The sequence below is a fragment of the Centropristis striata genome, chromosome 8 (assembly GCF_030273125.1).
Source record: "Centropristis striata isolate RG_2023a ecotype Rhode Island chromosome 8, C.striata_1.0, whole genome shotgun sequence".
Classification (NCBI taxonomy): Eukaryota; Metazoa; Chordata; class Actinopteri; order Perciformes; family Serranidae; genus Centropristis; species Centropristis striata.
In genome coordinates this window covers 19,931,795-19,953,036 of record NC_081524.1, presented here as the reverse complement: position 1 = coordinate 19,953,036, position 21,242 = coordinate 19,931,795, and the positions used below count along the sequence as shown (strand labels likewise).

The 21,242-nt window shown below is 39.3% G+C and overlaps 1 protein-coding gene across 1 annotated transcript in view; it reads right to left on the bottom strand.

Annotated features, from left to right (window-relative positions):
* The window catches only part of LOC131976506 (ubiquitin-conjugating enzyme E2 E2), a 28,041-nt gene extending 14,666 nt beyond the window's left edge, over positions 1-13,375 (bottom strand). The window contains exons 1-3 of the mRNA XM_059339569.1: positions 13,234-13,375; positions 10,929-11,112; positions 9,868-9,918 (exon numbers count right to left, since the gene is read on the bottom strand). Coding sequence (XP_059195552.1) covers positions 9,868-9,918; positions 10,929-11,104 — 227 coding nt within the window. The 5' untranslated portion in view covers positions 11,105-11,112; positions 13,234-13,375. The remainder of the gene's footprint in view (positions 1-9,867; positions 9,919-10,928; positions 11,113-13,233) is intronic.
* Between the last annotated feature and the right edge of the window lie 7,867 nt (positions 13,376-21,242).

The window sequence follows — 21,242 nt, the reverse complement described above, 5'->3', positions numbered from 1 at the left end:
AGGAAGTTTGTCCTTTACTGAGGTTTAAAGTCACTTTAACAAAGCTGTAAATAAAGCAGGGGATCTGTTTATTTTCCTCAGCCTTCCTTTTTAATTCAGCAAGATGCTTCTGAGGTACAACAGAGATTCTTTTGGTGTGGTAAGCAGTTTTCTTCTCCTCATCTGAAGCTGCTACATGCAGCCAGTGTCTGATGCAGTGCAAATGTTTGCCTCTGGCTAAAAATGAATAATGCAGAGCATATATCATTACCATAACACACAGGCTTTGCATAAAGGAAACAGAACAACATCATGAGTCATAAAAATATCACTTAGCCAACAAAGCATGGCTGTATACCCAGGGTGAAGGATGACACAACAGCTAATTGTAAAGAAAAACAACCCAAAAAACAAAACAAGGTTCAGCTCCATAAATGAGGACCTCATGAACCTCAAACCAAAGATTTGCAATTTGGCATGAAATAAAAACATGTGAAGAGCACATGTCTGAGATATTCATCACAACCGATGTGGGCTTATAGGTAGGTTTTACAAAATAATTTCTGTAAGAACATAAAAGTAAGTGTTCCTGGGTATGTGGGATGTGGAGGGGTAATTATAAACATTTGCTTTGCTTGAATAAAACAAGTTAGAATTTGTGCTGACATGCATATTGGTGTGCAGTCCAGGGATTTACAGGAACACTGCTGCAGGAGAGGAAACTGCCTAAAAAACAGATTTGCCTCCGAGACAACTGCAGCCTCTTGCAATTTATAAACTAAATTAGTCAGGAGTATGATGTTAATATTTTTAATTTCACAGCCCTGCACCTGCACCATAGTCTCTTCAGCCATAATTAGAGACTCTTCAGCCTCTCTCTGCAAAAGCACTCTGGGCAGCCATTTGGCTCTGTGGCCGGGGGAATGGACTTATTACCAAAAGGTCAGTGATCAGAACAAGCTGAGCTGCCAGATATGCTGCCGAGCCTGATCCTCCGTTGGTCTTTTCCCTTGACACCATATTAGCCCTGAGGTTTGCAGGTACAGAAATGTAACAAGACTTTTAAGCTGCAGGTTAGACAAATCAGCACTGAGAAAAGGGCATTTCTTCGGGATGTTATTCACTGGTTATTATTCATTACACCATCTGCAACAGCGTGTTAAGAGTGTTAACATTTCGTCCCCACAGACCGCAAAAATGTCATTAAGACACTTTAAACCGTCTTGGCAGGAAATCCATCAGTTCTGTAGATCTCACAGGGGTAATGGGATCTCATGCAAAGTGTTTACTGGTGAGTTACTGTATTTTTTTGCTTGCCAAAAGGTTCTTCTGTTTGGTTTTCTTGTTAGATTCAGTCATACTCAATGTCCTAAACTGCTTTTGTGAAACCGGCAGTGTAATGGCAACACTCCACCACAAAATGTCCACACGCCGTGCTTCATGCTCGGCTTCCCCACAAACCCATTAATAACATTCTGGACAAATGTTTGCCAGAAAACTACCTCACAAATGAGGACATTGAGAATTCAATGACACACATGAATCAAGGCAGGCCGTGTTCGCTGTCAAACAACTGCCGCAGTGGAAAACATTAAGGATAAATTAAACTCAGGCCGGTGTCAGAGGGAGAGCGTGTTGTTGCCGTCGTTCTATAGGAGCAAATTTATTTCTTTTCCACTCAAAACTTTGTGTGAGGAGAAAAAACGATGAGGGCAGATTGGTCGGCTGGGGAAGGAAATTATTTTCAGCAGATGTTTCAGGTGCACAAGGAGAATGGGGGCCATAACAAATCAGCAGAACCCAGTCTGGCTCTGTCCATCTGTATGCAATAATATCCTTCTGTTCCTGAACCAGCCATACCACAGCTATATTTATCTTTAGGTGTGAGCTTTTTTTTTATCCAGAAAGCATATTTCTTCCTGTCTCATGGTTCTTTTTCAGGGCACTTTTAATTATCTAAGCGATTATACATTTACTATAAATGTTATAAAATCATATTGCTGTTCATTTGCAGTGTTTTCATTGCTGCAACCTAAGGGCCCTCAGTTTTTCTCCTTTAATATTCAGTTTAAAAAGAAACGCTGTAAGAATATGAATCATATGCAAACTACTTGATTGTGACTTTTTAAGTTGAATCCATACTGAATAGTTGATGTTACTCTGATGGTTAGATCTGTATAAATTAGACAGAAAATTAACTGGCAATAATACTGATAATCAATTCATTGTTTAAGCCTTTTTTAAGCAAAACCATCAACCAGTCTATGTTCCAGCTCCTCCACTGTCAGGTCTTGCCGCTTTTCTTTGTTTTATATGAATGTACACTAAAAATCACTGCATTTGGACATTTGAAGACGTTATATTTGCAATTACAAACTAAATGATTATTCAACAAATTGATAATAAAAAGTGTCCTATTTTAGGGTAAAACCTTTTAATGCTTGAAATCAAAAAGTATTTGGTATTCAAATTTCAACCATCAGTATTCAGGATTGGTTTACTTTGGTAATACTTTAAATTTTTTTGCTGATTGAATGTTAATTGCAAGTACAATGTGTAATGCTACTTTTATGATCTTTATGACCATAACGAAATCCACAAATTATTATATTAAACTGGGGTGGATCAAACAAGTAATTAGAAGACAGCATTGTGAATGAGTTAGAAGAAGCAGGGTGATGTGGGCACTGCAGCGGAGACTGTAAACTAGCTGTTGGAGAGAAGAGAGAGCAGCAGGTACCCAGGTATCAATAATGTCAAAATGACCTGGTATTTAATATTCATATTTATTAGAGATGGTCCGATCAGGTTTTTTGGGAGCAATGCCGATCGCCGATCACCTAAAGCCTCACCGATCCGATTACCGATCAGAACTGATCAATCGTTTGGGACGATATTAATATTTATATTTTACTCTTGTTTTCCCCCCATCAATTCATCCACTCATGCACAGGCCTATAGTCTTTCATTCATGTTAACCTGGTAATCATTTATTTACTAGATACTACTAGATTACCTAGATTGACCTTTATTTATTGCATAGCAGTAACTTTAATATTCCTTCATAGCAGCAGTGGCACTGTGGAAAACAATATGCCAACATGGCCTCTATAGGGCAGTCAAGAACAGGCAAGAGCTTCATGTTGAAAGTTCACTCATTTATTGATATTACCCATTTAAATGGCTGTATTGTTGCATATATCGAATAAAATAAAATTCAAATAAAAATTGAGCCTATTTAACAGGCTAAACAAACTCAAAATGCCAGTCTGAACATTGGTGGCATTATTGCACATTGTTACACAGTACAGTGTAACATATGATTATTGCTCACTCTCACACCAACATTTCTCTAAATGTCTAAACGTTTGCATAAATTGCCGCTAGCGTGTGTGACATCGGACGAACTCACTTGGAAAAAGTTCCATATGGCAGACATGTTGTGGGTGTATGTCGGCGCACTACCGCCACCTTTGGATCCAGAATGTATATCACACCATAACAAACACTTGTATCATATCGGGCCGATCCGATCAGTTGCCTATCGATCGGCGTAATCCCTAATATTTATTAATATTTATACATGACAACCCAACAGAAAAATGTGAGGTAAATTCTATAAAACCTTGTTTAGTATTTGCACACTCATTCTGTATTCCACAAGCATTTCATCGGCTTTGAAGGTCGATTTTGCCCAAACTTCCCTCATTAGTCTCTGACCCCTCCCTCTGCCTATGCAAATGTTTACTATGCTTTAACACAAGAAGACCCCTTTTTATTTATTCTGCTTGGTGAACAAAGCCATTCTGATTCTGGAGCGGTGCCCTCATGGAGGTTCTTAGCTCTTGCAGTCGATGTACAAGACCTTGGCTGAAAGGTCAGGAGCACACCAGCGTCCGACACAGAAGGGTGCCTATAATTCATCAATATTTATATAAGGTGGTGATTATGGAACAAGACATCAATTAGGCCTGATTCATCCAAGGTCAAGTGTAGCTGTCATATAAAAGCCTCCACTTGTTTTACTTGCTTCAAACTGGCATCACATTACACAGACCCACGAGCCTGGCTAACGCCAGACTAATCACAAATGAGATTAGTCTGGAAACAAGCCATTCATTTCTCCGTAGAGGAGGTGTGGTTTACGATCCTCCAGAACCGTTTATTGGGCGCTAAGAATGTCTATCAAAAGCGTCTGTACGTAGCTCTTAGCCAATTGTATCAGTTTTACCAGATGACGTATGTAGAGCGACAGAAATGGATGTTTACATAGCCGGACTAGCCCATCTCTACTTTGAGACTAAAATGCTCAATTGTGCTTCTGCAACTCTGGCTGCTCTATAGTTTCAGCTCACAGTCTACCGGCAATGTTGGTGTGTGTGTGTCTGTGAGAGAGTGTTGCTTGCTGCTTTGCTTCTCCAGTTCTCGCTTTCTGAAAGATTATTTATTTTCAACCTTATTCCCCCCTCATGTCATTCAGCCACACACATCCACTGATTTTATGGTCAATAGACGAGCTGCTGCGGGTCTCTGGGGGCTCCGCTGTCCCCCGTCTCGTAGCGAGATCCCCGGCCCTACAGCAGTGAGCGGTAGCGGGGGTAGTTGGTAGATTAGGCTTTTGCCAAATCCTGTCGGAAGCAAGGCTAAAACATCCTTTTTGGTGGTGAAACAGGAGTGTAAAGTCAATTGTTCTTCTTCTTTTAAAATCAACTTTCTCTCTAAACTATTTAAAACACTGTCAGCTAGATCGAAAGAGAGCTTTGCGTCTGCTGCAGCCATGTTGGATCTGTAAGAAAACTACAAAACTACAAGCTTCCATCTGTAGAGTAGTATGCATCATCGTCTTGCCGTCCCTCCCCGTTCTGTGATTGGATCCCTAAAACAGGGCTAAGAAACGGCCATCGTTTCCAGACCCTTGCGCAGTTCCAAATGAAATCGAGCGTACAAGGCAGCATGGGTATACCCAGGCTACAGACCCACAGTAATTCATGCACAATACAGTGATCAGCTGGAACACCCGGGAGGTATTCCTGCAGCTCATCCCCCTGCCTCCGGTCTCCATTCCTCCGCCCCCTCATGAATATTGATAACCCTCCCTGCTGTGCTTAATGGTAACGCTGTGAAAAATGATGCTGGGTGTGTCACTGGCACATAATCCCCCGGGGACATGGCACAAACTAATATGCAGCTATCACAGACATGAAGATGATCCCATCAGCGAGAAGAGAATTGGAGGTCAGAACCTACACTGCAGAGAGGATCCTTTCTCTGTGAGCCTCGGCCATGATGGAGATACATATTCATGTCAAGGCGTTAAGCCAGCCAGCAGGCGATGCAGTGACCAGCTGTGTGTGTTTCGTGAAAAGACTCTTCCCTACAGTTTGCATGATGTCATCAGGGAGTGACAGCTCTGAATTTGGGCATCATGGGGGCATTACATCACACCAGGAAAATTCAGGGACCAAAGAAGGTTATTTGTTCCAAGGATCAGTCATATATCACAGCTGTGTTTGAGGTCAGCTGCTCCAATCAAGAGACAAACAAGACAAAGAATTGACAGTTTGCTTAACCCCTCCCCCAACAGCCACTGTCCAATTATAGCTTAAAACAAGCCTGTCAAGCTTTGGATTTTACCACGTAATGAATCAACAGCGCACAATACACACCAAGAACTAACTATCTCTATATTGCAAGACAATAACAATGCAAAATTCCTTTAGCAAGATTCTTGTTTTAAAAAGATCCACCTGGAGGCATTAAAAAGTCAGTCAGTGATGGTGTTTTCAACCAACTCCCAGAACTGACTTTGGCTTAATTAACTAGCTATCTACAGCTGGTAATATCTGTCACTGAAAATCATTTCAACTGGCAGAAATTGACGGTTGCCAGCTATAAACGAGACACTACTTGTCTCTCACCAAGGACTCATTGTTTAGAAAATTACTAAGAATTCCGTGTGGAAAATTCACCAATGTTATTCATGTAAACTGGTTCGTGCATTGCCAGGATGGTGGAGCTTAACGAAACAGTAAGTTGGTTAGAATAAAGATCCAATCCTTTATATTTGTTTATATACCATTAAAGTGTTCGCAGTTTGTAATTTCCTAAGCACGACAGGAGCTATTCTGCAATTAAGTTCAGTAAATTACTTTCTAGCTGTATCAACTCCCCCTCCACCTTATCTCCTTCCACTTCAGTTAGTGGTTTCTTACATTTCCCAGAATGACTTGTGACAACCTGATAGAGGAAGAACTTGTTACTCAAAATGCAGCATGGGTTGTGGCTGCGTTGCATTTAATCTATTTGAGCTGCCTCGGGATGAGAAATTGGTATCTCTGCCTCTTCTGCAATGGGTTATTCAACTGTGATTGCTGAACGTCAGTGAACAATAGCAGCTCTAAAAATCTGAAACTTTGAATGTGGATGGGATGACACCAAAACCTGACATGTACTATTATGTTCTAGGCAGCTGAACATTGTTCTGCCATCACTCCGTTGTAGCTGTAATGAAAGTATCTGTTTGGCCATCTGTGTGAAGAAGATAAACACATCAAACAGCACAGTGGTCCAGAACCACAAGGTACAACACCAGTAGCTGTTATTTTAACAATGTCAAAGTGTCTTTGTTTGGCTTTCTGCTTGAAATGTTGGTGTCTGTGGATCAACGTTACAAGGAAGGAATAGTAACAAGTCACAACAGTCGCAGTGCCGCAATAACAAATTCAGCTAAAACAATTTCTCTGATACAGCGGCAATGCAAATGCACAAGATGGAAGTGATAAGCATGGAAATAAGAACTGAGCAGCAGAAAGGAGTATTTTTTATGAAAGGAGCATATCGCATGTGGGAGATGGAATGTGATTCAGGCGGGAATGTGAGATAAAGCAGAATGATTCTTTCAGTTAAAGAATCACTACATTGTTCCTGCGCTCTTGGACAGACGATAATTTAACCAATTCAGCTAAAGCTCAAACTCAACTGTTTTCTTAATCGTTTAAGTCTTTTAATCTCGCCAAAACACCAAACATTAAGTGGTTCTCGCTTCTTGAAGTGTGAGGATTCTCTGCTTTTCTGTGTTTCATATAATTTTATTTATCGTCTTTGGTTTTTTGATTGTTGTGCGGACAAACAAGGCATTTTCGGGATTTAACTTTGGGGAAACTGTGCAGATAATTCAATTGTGAAAATTAATATTAGTTGCAGCCCTAACTTTGAGCATTCAGTGTACAAGTTTTCCAAAGCAAATGAACTAAAAAAAGTAAAAATTGAGCGAAAAAAAGGTACCCAGAAAATTCAAGATTTAAGGATTTGGTTTACAACCGTCTACTCAAAAAAAAAAGACCCCTCAATTATGTTGACAGTCGAATTTAACCAACACCAATGAAACTGACATGTTCCTTTTAAGCACATCCAAAAACACATTTTATTCCCAGTAAAAAAAATGTAATATTTGTGCAACTTGCAGGTCAGTAAAACACTACTCGTTCCAGCTTCTTCTTTGGTATCAATAGGTGTAAACGCACAAGCTGCCTGTATAATATACTTGAAGTGTATGACAGTGAGAATAATTGCCATGTCAAATCCTCTTGGGCTTCAGCGTGTTCCTTCTCGTTTGATGCATGACAACTGCCAAGGTGACAAGCGAGCTGTCACAATGCCGAGAGTGAGATAAAGCTCGGAGACAAATTTAAATACTTCCTTGCGTTTTTCCAAGTAGTGACAAAGCACTAAAAGTATGTGAGTTTTCAGTCACACTGTATGGAAACTGATTTTTTAAAACAACTTAAGCATTGATATTACCGACTGTTCATAGTCCTGGAAAGCAAGGAAACATCGCTAAGTGTGTGATTTATCAACACAGACGGGTTGCTGTAAACAGTTTGTGATATTAAACGCAGCTGAGGGTTAACACAGTAACCTTAGATGGATGCAGAAGAGAAGAAGAAAAGGCGTGGGTGTTTTATTAGACTTATCAAATGGGCACCTCCTGCCACAGATGTTTCACTAAATTAGATCATCAACACTTCCAAGGCGTTAAATGGTAAATTCTGGTTCTCAGCACACATCTACAGTGAAAGACACGAAGCAGAGCTCTCCATTTTGCAGACAGAAACACACACGCGCAGCCCTGAAGGGAAGACTGCAGATTTTTAACTAACGTGATGAAGATGGCAAATTCTCTCTGACCAGGACAAAGTGGCGAGGGCGTCTGAGGGGCTCCTCAGCCGAGATACAGATGAGATGACATACATCAACTGGCCCCCCAGCGCAGCGTTTGTTGAATGTGCCGAAGTGAATCTCTTTAACACAACTCTCTGTCTGCCTCCTGGAGGGGCCCAACAGTCTGTGACTCCATTTGTCGCAGGGAAAGAAATGAATAACCTTTCAGGCTAACCTGGCTGGGAGCGAGGAGCGTATGGCATACAAATGACGACACTAGCTCTACTGCGCGCACCCATTCATGCAAGAATGGAAATGGTGCTGTGATCGTTTGCATGAGAAATTTGATGTTTGATGCATCGGACCCCCCCCTCCCCCCCCGCCCCTCCTTTTCTCCCTGTCATTGTTAACTGAGAGCTAATCTAGTTGGGTGTATCACAGAAAACACATTATTAGATTTTGGTATCATTTTGGAGTGTACAGAAAGGGAACACACACACAGAAAAGGATTATCTTGAAGAAGCTTAATTGTTTCCCAGGCAACTAGTTCCCCACTAAGACGATGACTGTGAAATTTCCGCTAGCGATTATTTTACTTTCAAATGACTTACTCGTGTCCTCCAGCTAAATCCTTCATGTGAGCCAACCTAGTTTTTTGGGGGAGGTGGGTGGGAGGGTGGCAGTGGGGGGGTTGGGGGGGGGGGGGGGGGGGGGGGGGGGGGGGGGTTGAAATAGATTAGAGTCCTCGAGGAAAACAACATCTCTTTTAGCCTCTAGTACAATAACAAAACTGGGCTGTGAGCTGGAATGAAAAGGTTAGCTCAATGTTTATCGTTAATGATTGCGGGGTTCTGATGAGACCCAGCAGGGGTGATTAATTCATGCAATAAACAAGGCCGTCTAGGGTGAAGTAATTCCAAATCACCAGATGAGTCATATGAAGCACTTTTCCTTAATCATTTTAAGCAGGTGCCAATGAACGGATACGGCCATTCCAAAATGGTCAGAAAACATCCGCGTCTCCCACAAGTGTCCTCAATCTTGCAGGGAGTGGCCTCCATTTTCTGTCTTAATTTGCAGTGGGGTGCTGATTCAGAGGGTAATTATTGTGCTGTAATAAACAGCAGCATAATCAATGGCTGTGTCACTTTGTGTTATTTAAGTTAATAAAATCTGGCTGCTTCACTTCATCCCGAAGGCATGCCCTTTGTCAAGTCAAGACAGACCGATGCACATGTGGTGTGCCACTCGCTCGCGACCATATCTCTTCCTCAAAGGGCTGAGAGCCGCGGCAGCAGCACACAATAACCATTGTCTGTGGTAAATCCCCAGCAGAGCGAGGGGGGGAACCACGCGAGAATCGAAACAGGTTTTAAAGTCACACTGCTGCTCATTTTCCACCATTTCCAGTTCAACCATAATACTGTGATCTAAAAGGCTTTCAACAGAGGTTGCAAACGTGCATTATGCAGCAACAACAACAATGCTAGAATAGAATACAGTCTCTAATCACCTGAGATTACCATCTCAAACAAAACACACACACAACGGCATTATGGGAACGGAGACAAAAGCGAGTGCAATGCAGCGTGGCCTTTCCTTTTTAAGAGACAAGGAGCCTTGAAGAAGCATGTTTCTGCCGTCTACATCCATTACAGCTTGAACATCTGTACGTACAGGCTTATGAGTCAGTGGAGAAATGCTTTAAAAAAGATAAGATAATCTTACCTGCAGTTTGGAGGTGGGTCTAGTGTTATTTCTGCAAGCTCTTTCTGAATCCTGCAAGAGAAGGTTTTTATTGTTAAAAATCTATGTTGTGAGGGCAAATCTCCTGTGGATAATAAAAGCTGAAGGAGCGGACAATTGTGCAGTGCATGAAGTCAGTGTGTTGAGCTTGTAATGAGGTAAATGCTGCTTTAAATCCCACCTTCAAACATGTGCAGCAACAACACAGCGTCCAACACTCACATAGCTGCTGAGAACATCTCACTTATTCCAAATATCACACCTAATTTGATGTGCATATGAGGTAAGGCCACAGAAATCAGTTTTAATATTTAAATGTTTATGTTTTGTTGTCTTTTTTCATTGTTGTCATTAGTCTGTGGTGCATAAACAGAATTAAAAGCAACATTAAGCAGGAGGATGAACGTGTCTGCTCTGAGAATTTCAGATAACCGTGCAAAATGATTCAGACTGTGAAGGGCAGCGCGTGCAAATGCTGCTCACATTAATATAAACACTGTACTTCAGACAACAGTAAAGACTCTCCATGCTTCAGCCCCTTGTATGTTCTCTCAGAACTGCTTTCAAGTGAGGCGCAGACGTGCAAAAGGGAGATGTTCATAACATCGGTCGCTGTTATAAAAAGACTCACTGGCCTCAGCCAACCCTGTGCTCAACTGGTTGCATAATAATTCTGTCATCGCTTGTGTTTTTTTGGGAATAAGTGCGAAGACTGGTGAAGGTAAGTGTCGGTGGTGATGTAGGAGAGACTAGAGTGCTGCGGAGCATGAGGCAAATCTATTGAAACAAACAGGCTGGAATGGGAATATCTCTCTCCAATGACAGCAATGACACTCTGGTGCCGAGCCGTGTGAGTTAGCTCCTTTCTGTGGGTTTAGTGTCACACTGAATAGCGTGGATGCTTGAAATGACAATGCCTGTGGGACTATAGTCTTTTTATATAACTTCACACCCTCAGGGCACAAGGGGAGAGGCCTTTAGTTTAACAAACAAACCCCTGTGTAAATGCCGCTCTCCAGAGCCAGCTTTTTTTTCCTTCTTACCTCTTGGCACTAGTTGAAAGTTTAGCAGCAGTTTTACTCGAGATCTTGGTCTCCTTCTTTTTTGGCTGTGCTTGCTCTCGCTCCTGCTCCGGCGGTACCGATTCCCTTTGTTCAATGTCTGAGCTTCCCCCGCTGGTGCTGGGGCTGTCATCCGGTCTCTGCACTTCGCTGGACATCGTGGGCCCTGGAGAGACATGTCACACCACAACTCATGAGCATGGCAAAGCCACTTGAAGAGGGTCAATACGGATGATATATCAACTTGCTCAAGCAAAAGTGGGTGGATTTAAAGGGAAGCCATAGTAAGATGGGTTTAATTAAATCAATATACAGCTGGACGTGGTTGAGAGTTAAAGCAAAGGATGTGCAAAATGAGAGCTGATGAAAGACATTTGTCAAAGCCAGCAGTGCTGTGAATTTCACATGTATAAGTCCCTTCTTAAAAAGGATATAACAAGCCTGTCATCTAATGATCTATTAGGGGTTATATATTACATGTTAATTGTTTGGAAGACTTTATGTGAGTAGCTTTATTGGCCTACATGTATAAAACACTTTATTGCTGCCCTGTGTCATGGCTCTCCCTTTAAATGAAACAAATACTGTATATTATTGTGGTTTTGTGTCAATGATATGATCAAATTTGTGAATGAAATAACTCTCAAAAGCTTTACAGGCTGATTAAAGTAACACACACGTCTCATCGGTTACGGATCAGAAAGGTCGCTTAAAGAAATCGTCACCCAGTTAAAATAATCGCCTAACTAATTTTTTCAAGTTTTGCAGGAAACACAAAAAACTTCACCAAAAGTGTAAAATATGACATTTATTGATAATTTCACTCAAAAGGATGTAACAAAGGATGGCTATTGGCATATTAATAACACTGTGTGTAAATTATGTAACTTAAGAGAAATAAATGACTTAGGCTATTCTTTGAACATGCCTTTGTGACTTAAGCAAGATATGGTAACACTTTATTTTGAAGGTGTCTACATAAGAGTCACACAAGCCTGTCAGAAACATGACACGACAAGTATCATGAGCATTAATGTTACTTCAAATTGTCATTAATGTTCATGACACAGCCCATGTCATGTTTATGACACACTCATGTCACTCTTATGTAGACACCTTCAAAATAAAGTGTAACCACATCTTGCTTGATTCACAAAGGCATGTTAAAAAAATTGCCTCAGTCACATTTTATTTTGATTTAGGCATAATAAATCCGCTTAAGTCACACACTTGACATAGGCCATTATCTTAAAGGGGTAAAATCACATGATCTGATCAACTGAGGATGTAGGTGATTTTACCATAGGTGGAGAGGATTTAGGCAAAAAAAAAACTATTTTGACAAAAAATGACTTATTATTTTAACAGTGTGACGAAATGAAGAGACCATCTGTGAATAGGAGCAGTGCCCCGGCTCATACATGCCCCCCTTTACAGACGACAAAGACACGGCTAAAATAGATATCTTGTTACTTGAAATGTGCCATAAAAACCGGGCAAATGTAAGCTAAGTGATATTGGAAGAAGTTAATGAAAACGATGAAGTCAAGTGGCGGACAGGTCGCCTTTCCCGGGGGGCGTTTCACGGTAATGATAGGGACATCACCGTTAAAATGTACCCGGTTCAATAGCTGCCAGTGTCGATGCGGAGACGATATACTGCCCAAAATAACGCCGAAGACAAGTTAAGATGTCCGTGTGTTGACAGACATCACTTTAATTGTTTGGTCAAAGCGGGTAGGTCAACATTTGCGGGTGTGAAGAACACAATAGGGGTCGACCGGGAGAGAGAAACCGAGCCGTCCGACAGAAGCGATCATTATTGGGAGCTGGCTAACGTTACAAGGCCGGGGGGAGGAGGAGGTGCGTTACATTACCGCTGAGGGGTGTTTTATGTTTAAAAAAAGGGAAAAGCAGAACAGAACAGAACAGGCCTCGTTGTTTTAAAGTCAATGGAAAATACGCATAGAAGAAGGCGTTTCTGCCGGACTCGTCCCCACGGCGGGGCTGGATGGAGGAGGTCCGCGGAGGGCCGGCGGAGCGGCGGGGGGAATGTGCGGATGGATCCTCGCCGTGTCTGGAGGTCCACATTGAGGAGCAGTGACCCTGCCTCGGCACAAAGGGAGGCTCGTCCCACACATCTACCACCACCACCTCCTCCTCCTCCTCCCCCTCTTTTCCTCCTCCTCCTCCTTCTTCTTCTTCACTGGTAAAACGACACTTTTCACGGGACATTTACTTACTTTTCGCGTATCTACGAGCGGGCGGCTAAATGTGGCGATGTTACCTGGCGGCTGGCCGTCGATGCTGCAATTCCGCGTCGTAATCCCAAAGGTACCGAAAAAAGTATATCCTCACACGGCCGTCTGCTCGCTCCCGTGTCCTCGCTATTTAACTGGAGGTAGCAGCAGCAGAAAAGCGATTACAGAAAACTGAGGCAGCCCCGGACCGCCTCCACGCGCGCTCCCGGCCTGCGCGCACTGCTCGTGCACGTGCGCTGCATTGGGAAGAGAAGTAGCCTGCGCGAGACCATAGTGTGCTAATTAATTAATTAAACTACTTAAGGTGACATTGTTTATGAGATGTCTTTATCACACTCTCCTGTACATTTGCAGGGGTGTTATAGATTTATAGGGCCACATGTGCAGCAAATTTTGCACCCCCTGCACTGCAAAAATGTGTGTCTAAAAACAAGATAAAAACACAAAATCTGAGGGATTATCTTGCTGCATGGACAGATGATTTCACTTGACAAGATTTCTTGAATCGAGATTGTTTAATCTAGAAATAAGCACATTGAAGGCTTAAAATAAGAAATTAACTCTTAAAACAAGATCAATTATATAACACTTCTAAATCTAACGGTTTTTTTTTTATCTTGGTAAGAAACAAATAATTTGCACTGCACTCTGCTCGGACCAGTTCACCGCTGCTTGCAGCTTTAATTTATCTTGTTTTAAGAGTTAACTTCTTATTTTAAGCGTTTAACATGCTTATTTCTAGATTTTTAACTATCTTAATTTAATCAATCTTGTCAAGTGAAATTATCTGTCCATGCAGCAAGATAATTTCCCTCAGATTTAGTATTTATATCTTGTTTTTAGACACACCTTTTTTGCAGTGTGAGTTTTCTTCTCAACAAGATCACCAACCAAAACGACAGAATAGGTAGTTTGTTAATACCACCCATTACGACCCATATGAGCGTTTGTCAAAATTACCCATATGATGATTTCGCGGTTGGCAATGCAGAGTGGATCCTTCTAAAAATAGCGCCCGCATCATACATACAAGTATGGTTCGTTGTTGTTAGAAAAAAAAGGCTGCAGTTTTGCTGAATTTAGGCAACAAAACCACTGATCTAGGTCTAGATCTAGGTCAGGGCCAACAACCTCTACTAACTAAAGAGCCATTGTTGGCCAGAAAAACAGAAAAAATGTCAGAATGGAGCCACAAACCTTATTTTGGGCCTTACAATAAAGACAAAACAGTCTACTAAGTCTAAAATAGCCTACCAATATTACTAATAGGTCATAATGAGCATTTATTAATATGATTTTGTCAGAATTCAGCGATGACCCAATTGCAAATGAAAGGCTAGACACCAAAGAAATGTCTCAGGAGATTTAAAATCCAAAGGGAAACACAAAACACAACACAAGTTGCGGAAATGTAGAGGTTAAGGCACCAGGCCGTAGACTTTCATAAGTTATGATGTACATTTTAGTTGTTGAAACATTTTTAATGCTGTACATAAGCTACACATTTATACAATTGTGGAGTACAAATTGATTTGGGCCTATGATGAATGAAAATTGAAATGTAAAGAATTGATTCATCTCATTCATTCTTTCGTTTCATTTCATATAATTTCTTTGTCCCAGCCACATGGAGCCACTGCAGATGGTCTGAAGAGCCACATGTGGCTCTGGAGCCGCAGGTTGCCGACCCTTGATCTAGGTTAATGGCAAAAAATCTGGATAAGGCATTATAAAAGACAGTATGAGAAGTAGAAAAGTATGTAAATGCCAGAAGTGATGTAGTTACAAGGAAGTGTTGACTACTACACAAATGTAAGGTTCACTGTAAGAAAAAAAAGGGCTGCAGTTTGCATGCGAATAAAGCAATTTAATGTTACGGCTCTTCTGGACTTTCCAATCTTTCCAATCCAATTCACACAGAATAGGGGGTACAATGGGCCCACTTCCAATATCCACCCATATGCACCCACAGAGTCTGATACATGGTCCTCTTAATGCAAAGACCTGCTCTGATATTTTGGCAGATTATTAGATGTAAGCAAGAAGTGCTGAACCAATATGGAGAAAAAGCATGCTGTATGATTGGTCGGCACAGTTTGCTTCTTGCAATTTTAGTGAAATAATCCAACAATAGTAAATATCCAGTATGTGATGAAGAGCCCCCTGATAATGATAGGCAATGGGCTGGAAAACAGGCAGGTTACATTATAATCATCACATGATGTGTAAATCAAGGCCCCAGAAACTGCACCGGACATTAAAAGCCAATTTGACATCACATGATGCGTCAAGCCCAAAAAGACTTTTCCTATAGACTTACGTTGGGAAAGACATGTCTCTTAATTATTTTTTTAAAGGAACATAAACTTAAATACCCCTTGTCTCATGTAAAAACAAAAGTCAGCTATGTTATATAAAGTATAACGCCACTTAACTTCAGTGTCACTTTTTAAAGTTTTTAAATTCAGGCATTTATGTGTACTAATTTTATTCTTTAAGAACTTTATGACTTGATCTTTTATCACAACTAACCAGGAACTTGTTAGCCCTAAAATTAGAGAAGTAGTTTTGCAGCGTAAACCTCACAAAACTGCAGCCTTATAACAACCTACTGCACCTACTAGAAGGTGGAGCAGATGTCATCTTCACAACTGTGTGATAATGTTGAAAAAGGTGCTTTAAACTTGAGTTTATGTTTTGAGGGGACACATGCACATGTAGTTGTCAGCTACAGGACATATAGAATCTGGCAAGTGGGCCTTGAGTTCAAACATCTTTGTAAACATGGTGAAAATGACTGTTCAACTGGACACATACAAGGTTGAACATTTTTAGATTGCAGTGACGGTATTTCTTTAAAAAAGAGGAATTGAAATTCCTCCTTCACCAAGGGGATTTCTAGTTAAATCTTTTAGAGTAGATGTGGAGAGTAAAATGTCCCCACAGTACCAGTGAAAAGCTGCAATTATTACCCTCATGAAAAGCAGAAAGATCTACTAAAAATCATTGAGAAGGTGCAGTAATGTCACTTTTCAATCTGGCAACTTTCTGTTTAAATTTGAATGATGACGTCTGGCATTCATCTGCATTTTTTTTCCTTGAGAGAGTGGTTTCTGATATTTTCTCTGCACTCCATTAATCCACATTATCAAGAAATGCCTGCAGCACTGCAACAGTTTTTTTCCTGTTTTGGTGTAACAAATGTGAACACGGCCCGAGGCTCTACACCAGGCAGAACAATAATATCGACCAACGAGAAGCTGCTGGTGAGCTGAATAAACCAAAAATAGCTCAAACTGCAGAGGAAAAGTCAACGCATGAATTAAATACTTTGTTCAATGAGTCTTTTAGTTCAAACAACGGCGTGCTGCCGCAGCACTTTCATGGAATATTTAAAGTAAATGTAATCTCACTGGCCGAGCACCCACAAAGCACTAAAACACTAATTCTATCTCTCAACGTCGTCCACACAGACAGTAATTCAATCCTCGCTTGTTTCAGGTTAAAAAAAAAAACGAGAATGGCTCCAGTCTGCAGCCATTTCTTTTGCCATTAGCTGAGTTTTAATAGCCCTGAACCTACTCTTCACATATCTGTCTGTCATCTAATCTCACTTCAAACACACCTCCACACTGGAGTATTACCTGACATATCTCTTATTATTACATAAAATAACAGCTTTGGGGCATAGTGTTAACTACAGCTGTCAAAGCTATATGTGACCTACTAGTCTCTACTGTTTGTTTTACACATAAGAAATAAGCCAGGTTTTTATTAAATTTGAATAATAAATGATTAAATAAATAAACGTGCTTGATTCAGTTTAGCTCAGGTAACACAGGAGCTGCTGTATTTTTGATGAAGACTGTTTGCCGTTTTCTACCAGCCCCATTTCCAAACATAAGTAATTTTAAATACAGTATAAATATTTAAATATACAGACTTTGCTTCAGGCATATGACCCTGAATACCCTGATGATGTTATCTCACATTTAAATGCATGCTCACATTCTACCAACCCTGTCTCATTTAAATTAAATATATACTCCATTGATTTTCACAGCAGATATGTTTAAAATATACGTAATGCTGCCTGGATTACCTGGTTTTTTTTTTACAAATGTATCAGCATTTTGAGGAAATGTTCATAAACACATCTGTCAAACCTCAACATTTTCATACAGAAAATATCAGTAGGATGTCTTACAATACATTTTTTTTATTTTTATAGTTGTGCCTATTAAGGGATGAAGACAGATTGTGGTTTCAGTTGTAAAAAAAAAAGTCCCTTGAAGCACAATATTTAATAGAAACCACAATCTTTGGTTTATTTATAGGGACAGCACACAATACTTAACCACAATACTGAACCAGAAAGTGTGAAATGATAACAACAAACACTTTAGTTTCATTTCTTTGTGCATACTGTCTTCATTTATTTATCTGATGCAGTGCCCTGGACTGTAGTGGTGTTTACATGAATTTGTCTTTATGCTGCGTTCTTGCTGCAGAAATGACCCAAATTCCCCCACAGGGATCGTTAAAGTTTCATCTGATCCAATCCAGTACATTTGTTTCAACTTTTTACATTCCTGCTGGCCTGATTTACATATAATTGTTATTGTTTCACATGCGAGAAGTCCTCAGCGGAGGGTCTACAGGCCGTGTCTTGCCTGTTTACCGGCATTTGATGGCCCTCATTATGTTTAATACAAAACAGCTCCAACGAGATAACTGCAACCATATGACTGCCACTTCCGATTACATCTTCCTTATAGGGGCCTGCTTTGTGCCGACCCAGGGGGGATGTGAATGCATTTCAACTGTTCAGAAATCATATAGTTTACATTTGGTGCCTTTTTTTGACACCTTTATTAAAAAATGATGATTAAAAATGAAAATAAAGTCTAAAATAATCAAAAATGTAATCAGACAACGAAATAGAAATTATTTAATTTATTTTTTATGGATCATTGATTTAAATTTTATTACATTTTGATGCATTTTATTGAATTATTTTCACTGAAATTCAGACATAAATATTATACTTTTCATTCTACTACATATTCCTCACAAATTACACTTACGATTTTTTATTTTTTGCACAGTATGAGCGTATAAAATATGATGTAAACACATTGATGCAACAGTAATAACTTTAAAAAAAAGTGCACTCAATAAAGTGCAAATCTCCAAATTCTGGGTGATTTTCTGCAGATCTTGCAGCCACTAAGGGCCAGTTTCTAGGAATGAGCAGCAGCTATGATGGTAAAAAAAACAATCAATTAAGTCAATAAAATAGATTTTTTTTTTAAAGTGAATCACTGCAACAACAAGAAATCCTCGAGCATTCTATCATGATGTGCACAAAACATATAAGGCTGATAAATCCAGTAGCATGCAGGATAAGTTGCAGAAAGCTGCAGACAGACAAGACACAACAAAAATAAGTAACAAGTAAAATAAGACTTAGATAGATACAGCACAGATATAGAAAACATAATAAAGAATATAAAAAATAAGACATATACATACATTATATTCACCTTATATACATACATTACTTCTATGGCTGCTATTTGGCAATAATTATGAATATATGTGTTTTGTGTTTGTTTGTTTTCCTTTGCATTTTTACAGATTGCACATTAGAGAAAATATATTTTAGCCTGTTAAATAGGTTGGTGTATGCAGTAGTATAAACATATATGGATGAATATATTTAAATATATGCAGAAGATATACACAGTATAGTATAAGAGATATATACTAATACAGAAATAAATGTATATATATAAGGTATGCTGTACAGCAAATATGTAGTATAATATATAATGTGCTTTTTAGTATGGTAAGTATAATTACAATAGTGCAACAATTATATCTCTATATGTAACCCACACAGACTGATCCAGACTGTTTATATTTTTATGATCCACATTGTTAACCTGATTTTGGCATTTTATTTGCATTTTATTGTTGTCTTAGACTTTTCCACTTTGCATCTGCTGCACAGCAATTTCCCTCAGGATAAATAAAGTTTTATCTTCTCTTATCTTGCTACTTAAATAAGCGATCTGAATACTGGTTAAGGAGACATACAGTCACCACTGTTAGCCCTCACTGTTACTCACACTGCCTCTGAGTGAAACACCAGAGCTTTTTTCCTGCTCAGTCGTTGTAACTCTCTCTAAAAGCCCACACTGTAAATGTAAAACACTGGGGTTGCTGAGAGCTGAAGCCTTTATTGTCTGGATTAATAACCCTATAGTCAGAGGTAATGGCTTACTGGAAGCACAGTTCTTTTTCTTCTGCCTTCTCCAGAGTCGATCCTCCGAGATCTGCAGGAGCGCCTGAGGGGGAAGCTCAGTCGTAAACTATGAGGAATAAATTGTTCAATAACTGGCTGAAAACCAGCACTCGAAACTCCTGTGTGACACGTCGGTGGATTACTGATCTGCATATTTTTAGGCAGAATTTTTCTCAAATGAAGAAAAATAATGAATATCCAATCAGGCTCAGAGTCTCACCTCCCTGTGGGATGATTGTTGGAGGATCAATAAAACACAAAACAGGCTCATTGTGTGATTGAAGCGTGCTATTCTTGTTTAGTTTACATAGAGATTTATTGGACTGAAGATTGAAGATGTTTGTTTTTACTGTGAAATTTATAGCTGTGAAATTTGCCAGAGTGTGACGACAGGTTTTTACAAGAGTGAACTTGGAGGCTGTAAAAGGTGCATCTGTATTTGTAATGTATAGACATGGTTAAATTAAAGATTTTTACTAAATGTTAGTAGTTAGATCACATTTAAAATAATAATTATAATTTGGATTCAGAGTTTGTAATGTCCAGACTACATTTCACTCATGTTAGGAAGCTTCTACAAGCTACCAATGACTTCACACTGGAAGAGAAATCTAGTTTGGTTAACTAAAGCTTCTTTAAAAAGGTAGGTTCGACAATGTACATGAGATATGAAATTATAAGAAAATAAGAAACATTCCAACATGAAATGAGTTAATTTGCGACAAAGTGCCCTTGTTCAAATGTCATATGTGCCAGGAAACAAACAGAAAATTCCAAAATATTCGTAGGAAACCCTCAACAAAGGTTATTTTTATTGAGTTTCCATCAGTCAGGCTCCAGTTACACCACACATAATTACTCAGTTTGCCAGGTAATTTTTAAAAAAAAGCATGCAACATCTTGATTTATGAATGTTTATTAATAAATAGCAATAATCAATATGTGTGACTAATTTACACCAACTAGATTTTAATAATAATAATGCATTCAATGTATATAGGACTTTTCTAGACACTCAAAGACACTTTACAGAATATAAATAAATAAATAAAATAAAAATTAACTGAAAATTTTAACTAAGTGTTACAAATTCAGATTCAAAGTATTAAAAAAAATATATAGTCAAGTATATTTCAAATGTTCCAGCTGTGAAATGTAAAGTCAGGGGTACAAAATGAAGGTAATAAGGCTCGTAATACATAGTCTGTTCTTATTATAGTAATTTTATATCATGTACTGTTTTGTGTATTTTTCATTATTTGAGTATTTTTTCTATATTCACGTCTATAAAGTATTTGTATTTTATTGTGTACTCTATTTTGTTGTACGGTACTGTGCAAAAGTCTTATGCAGGTGTTAAAAATAAAGAATTGATGCTGGTTTGAAGGCAAAGGGTGGTGGAGTTGATTTAGATTTTTCTTCTGTTCACTCACTTTGCATTTTGTTAAAAAATAAAAATACATTATTAACATTTCTATTTTTGAAAGCATTCTTATTTTACAGCATTTTTTTCACACCTGCGTTAAACTTTTGCACAGTACCGTGTGTACTTGTTTCTAGGGACTACAGATAGAAATGATTGCTAAATCTGGTGCATGCATCTTTATATTCCATCCAAAATCAACGTCGTCCCTCTGACAACTAATCTAAAGCAAAAAATAAATAAAGACGTGAATATACTTAATAAAATAAACATCTGACAGTCAGCTATGAATGAAAGGTTCT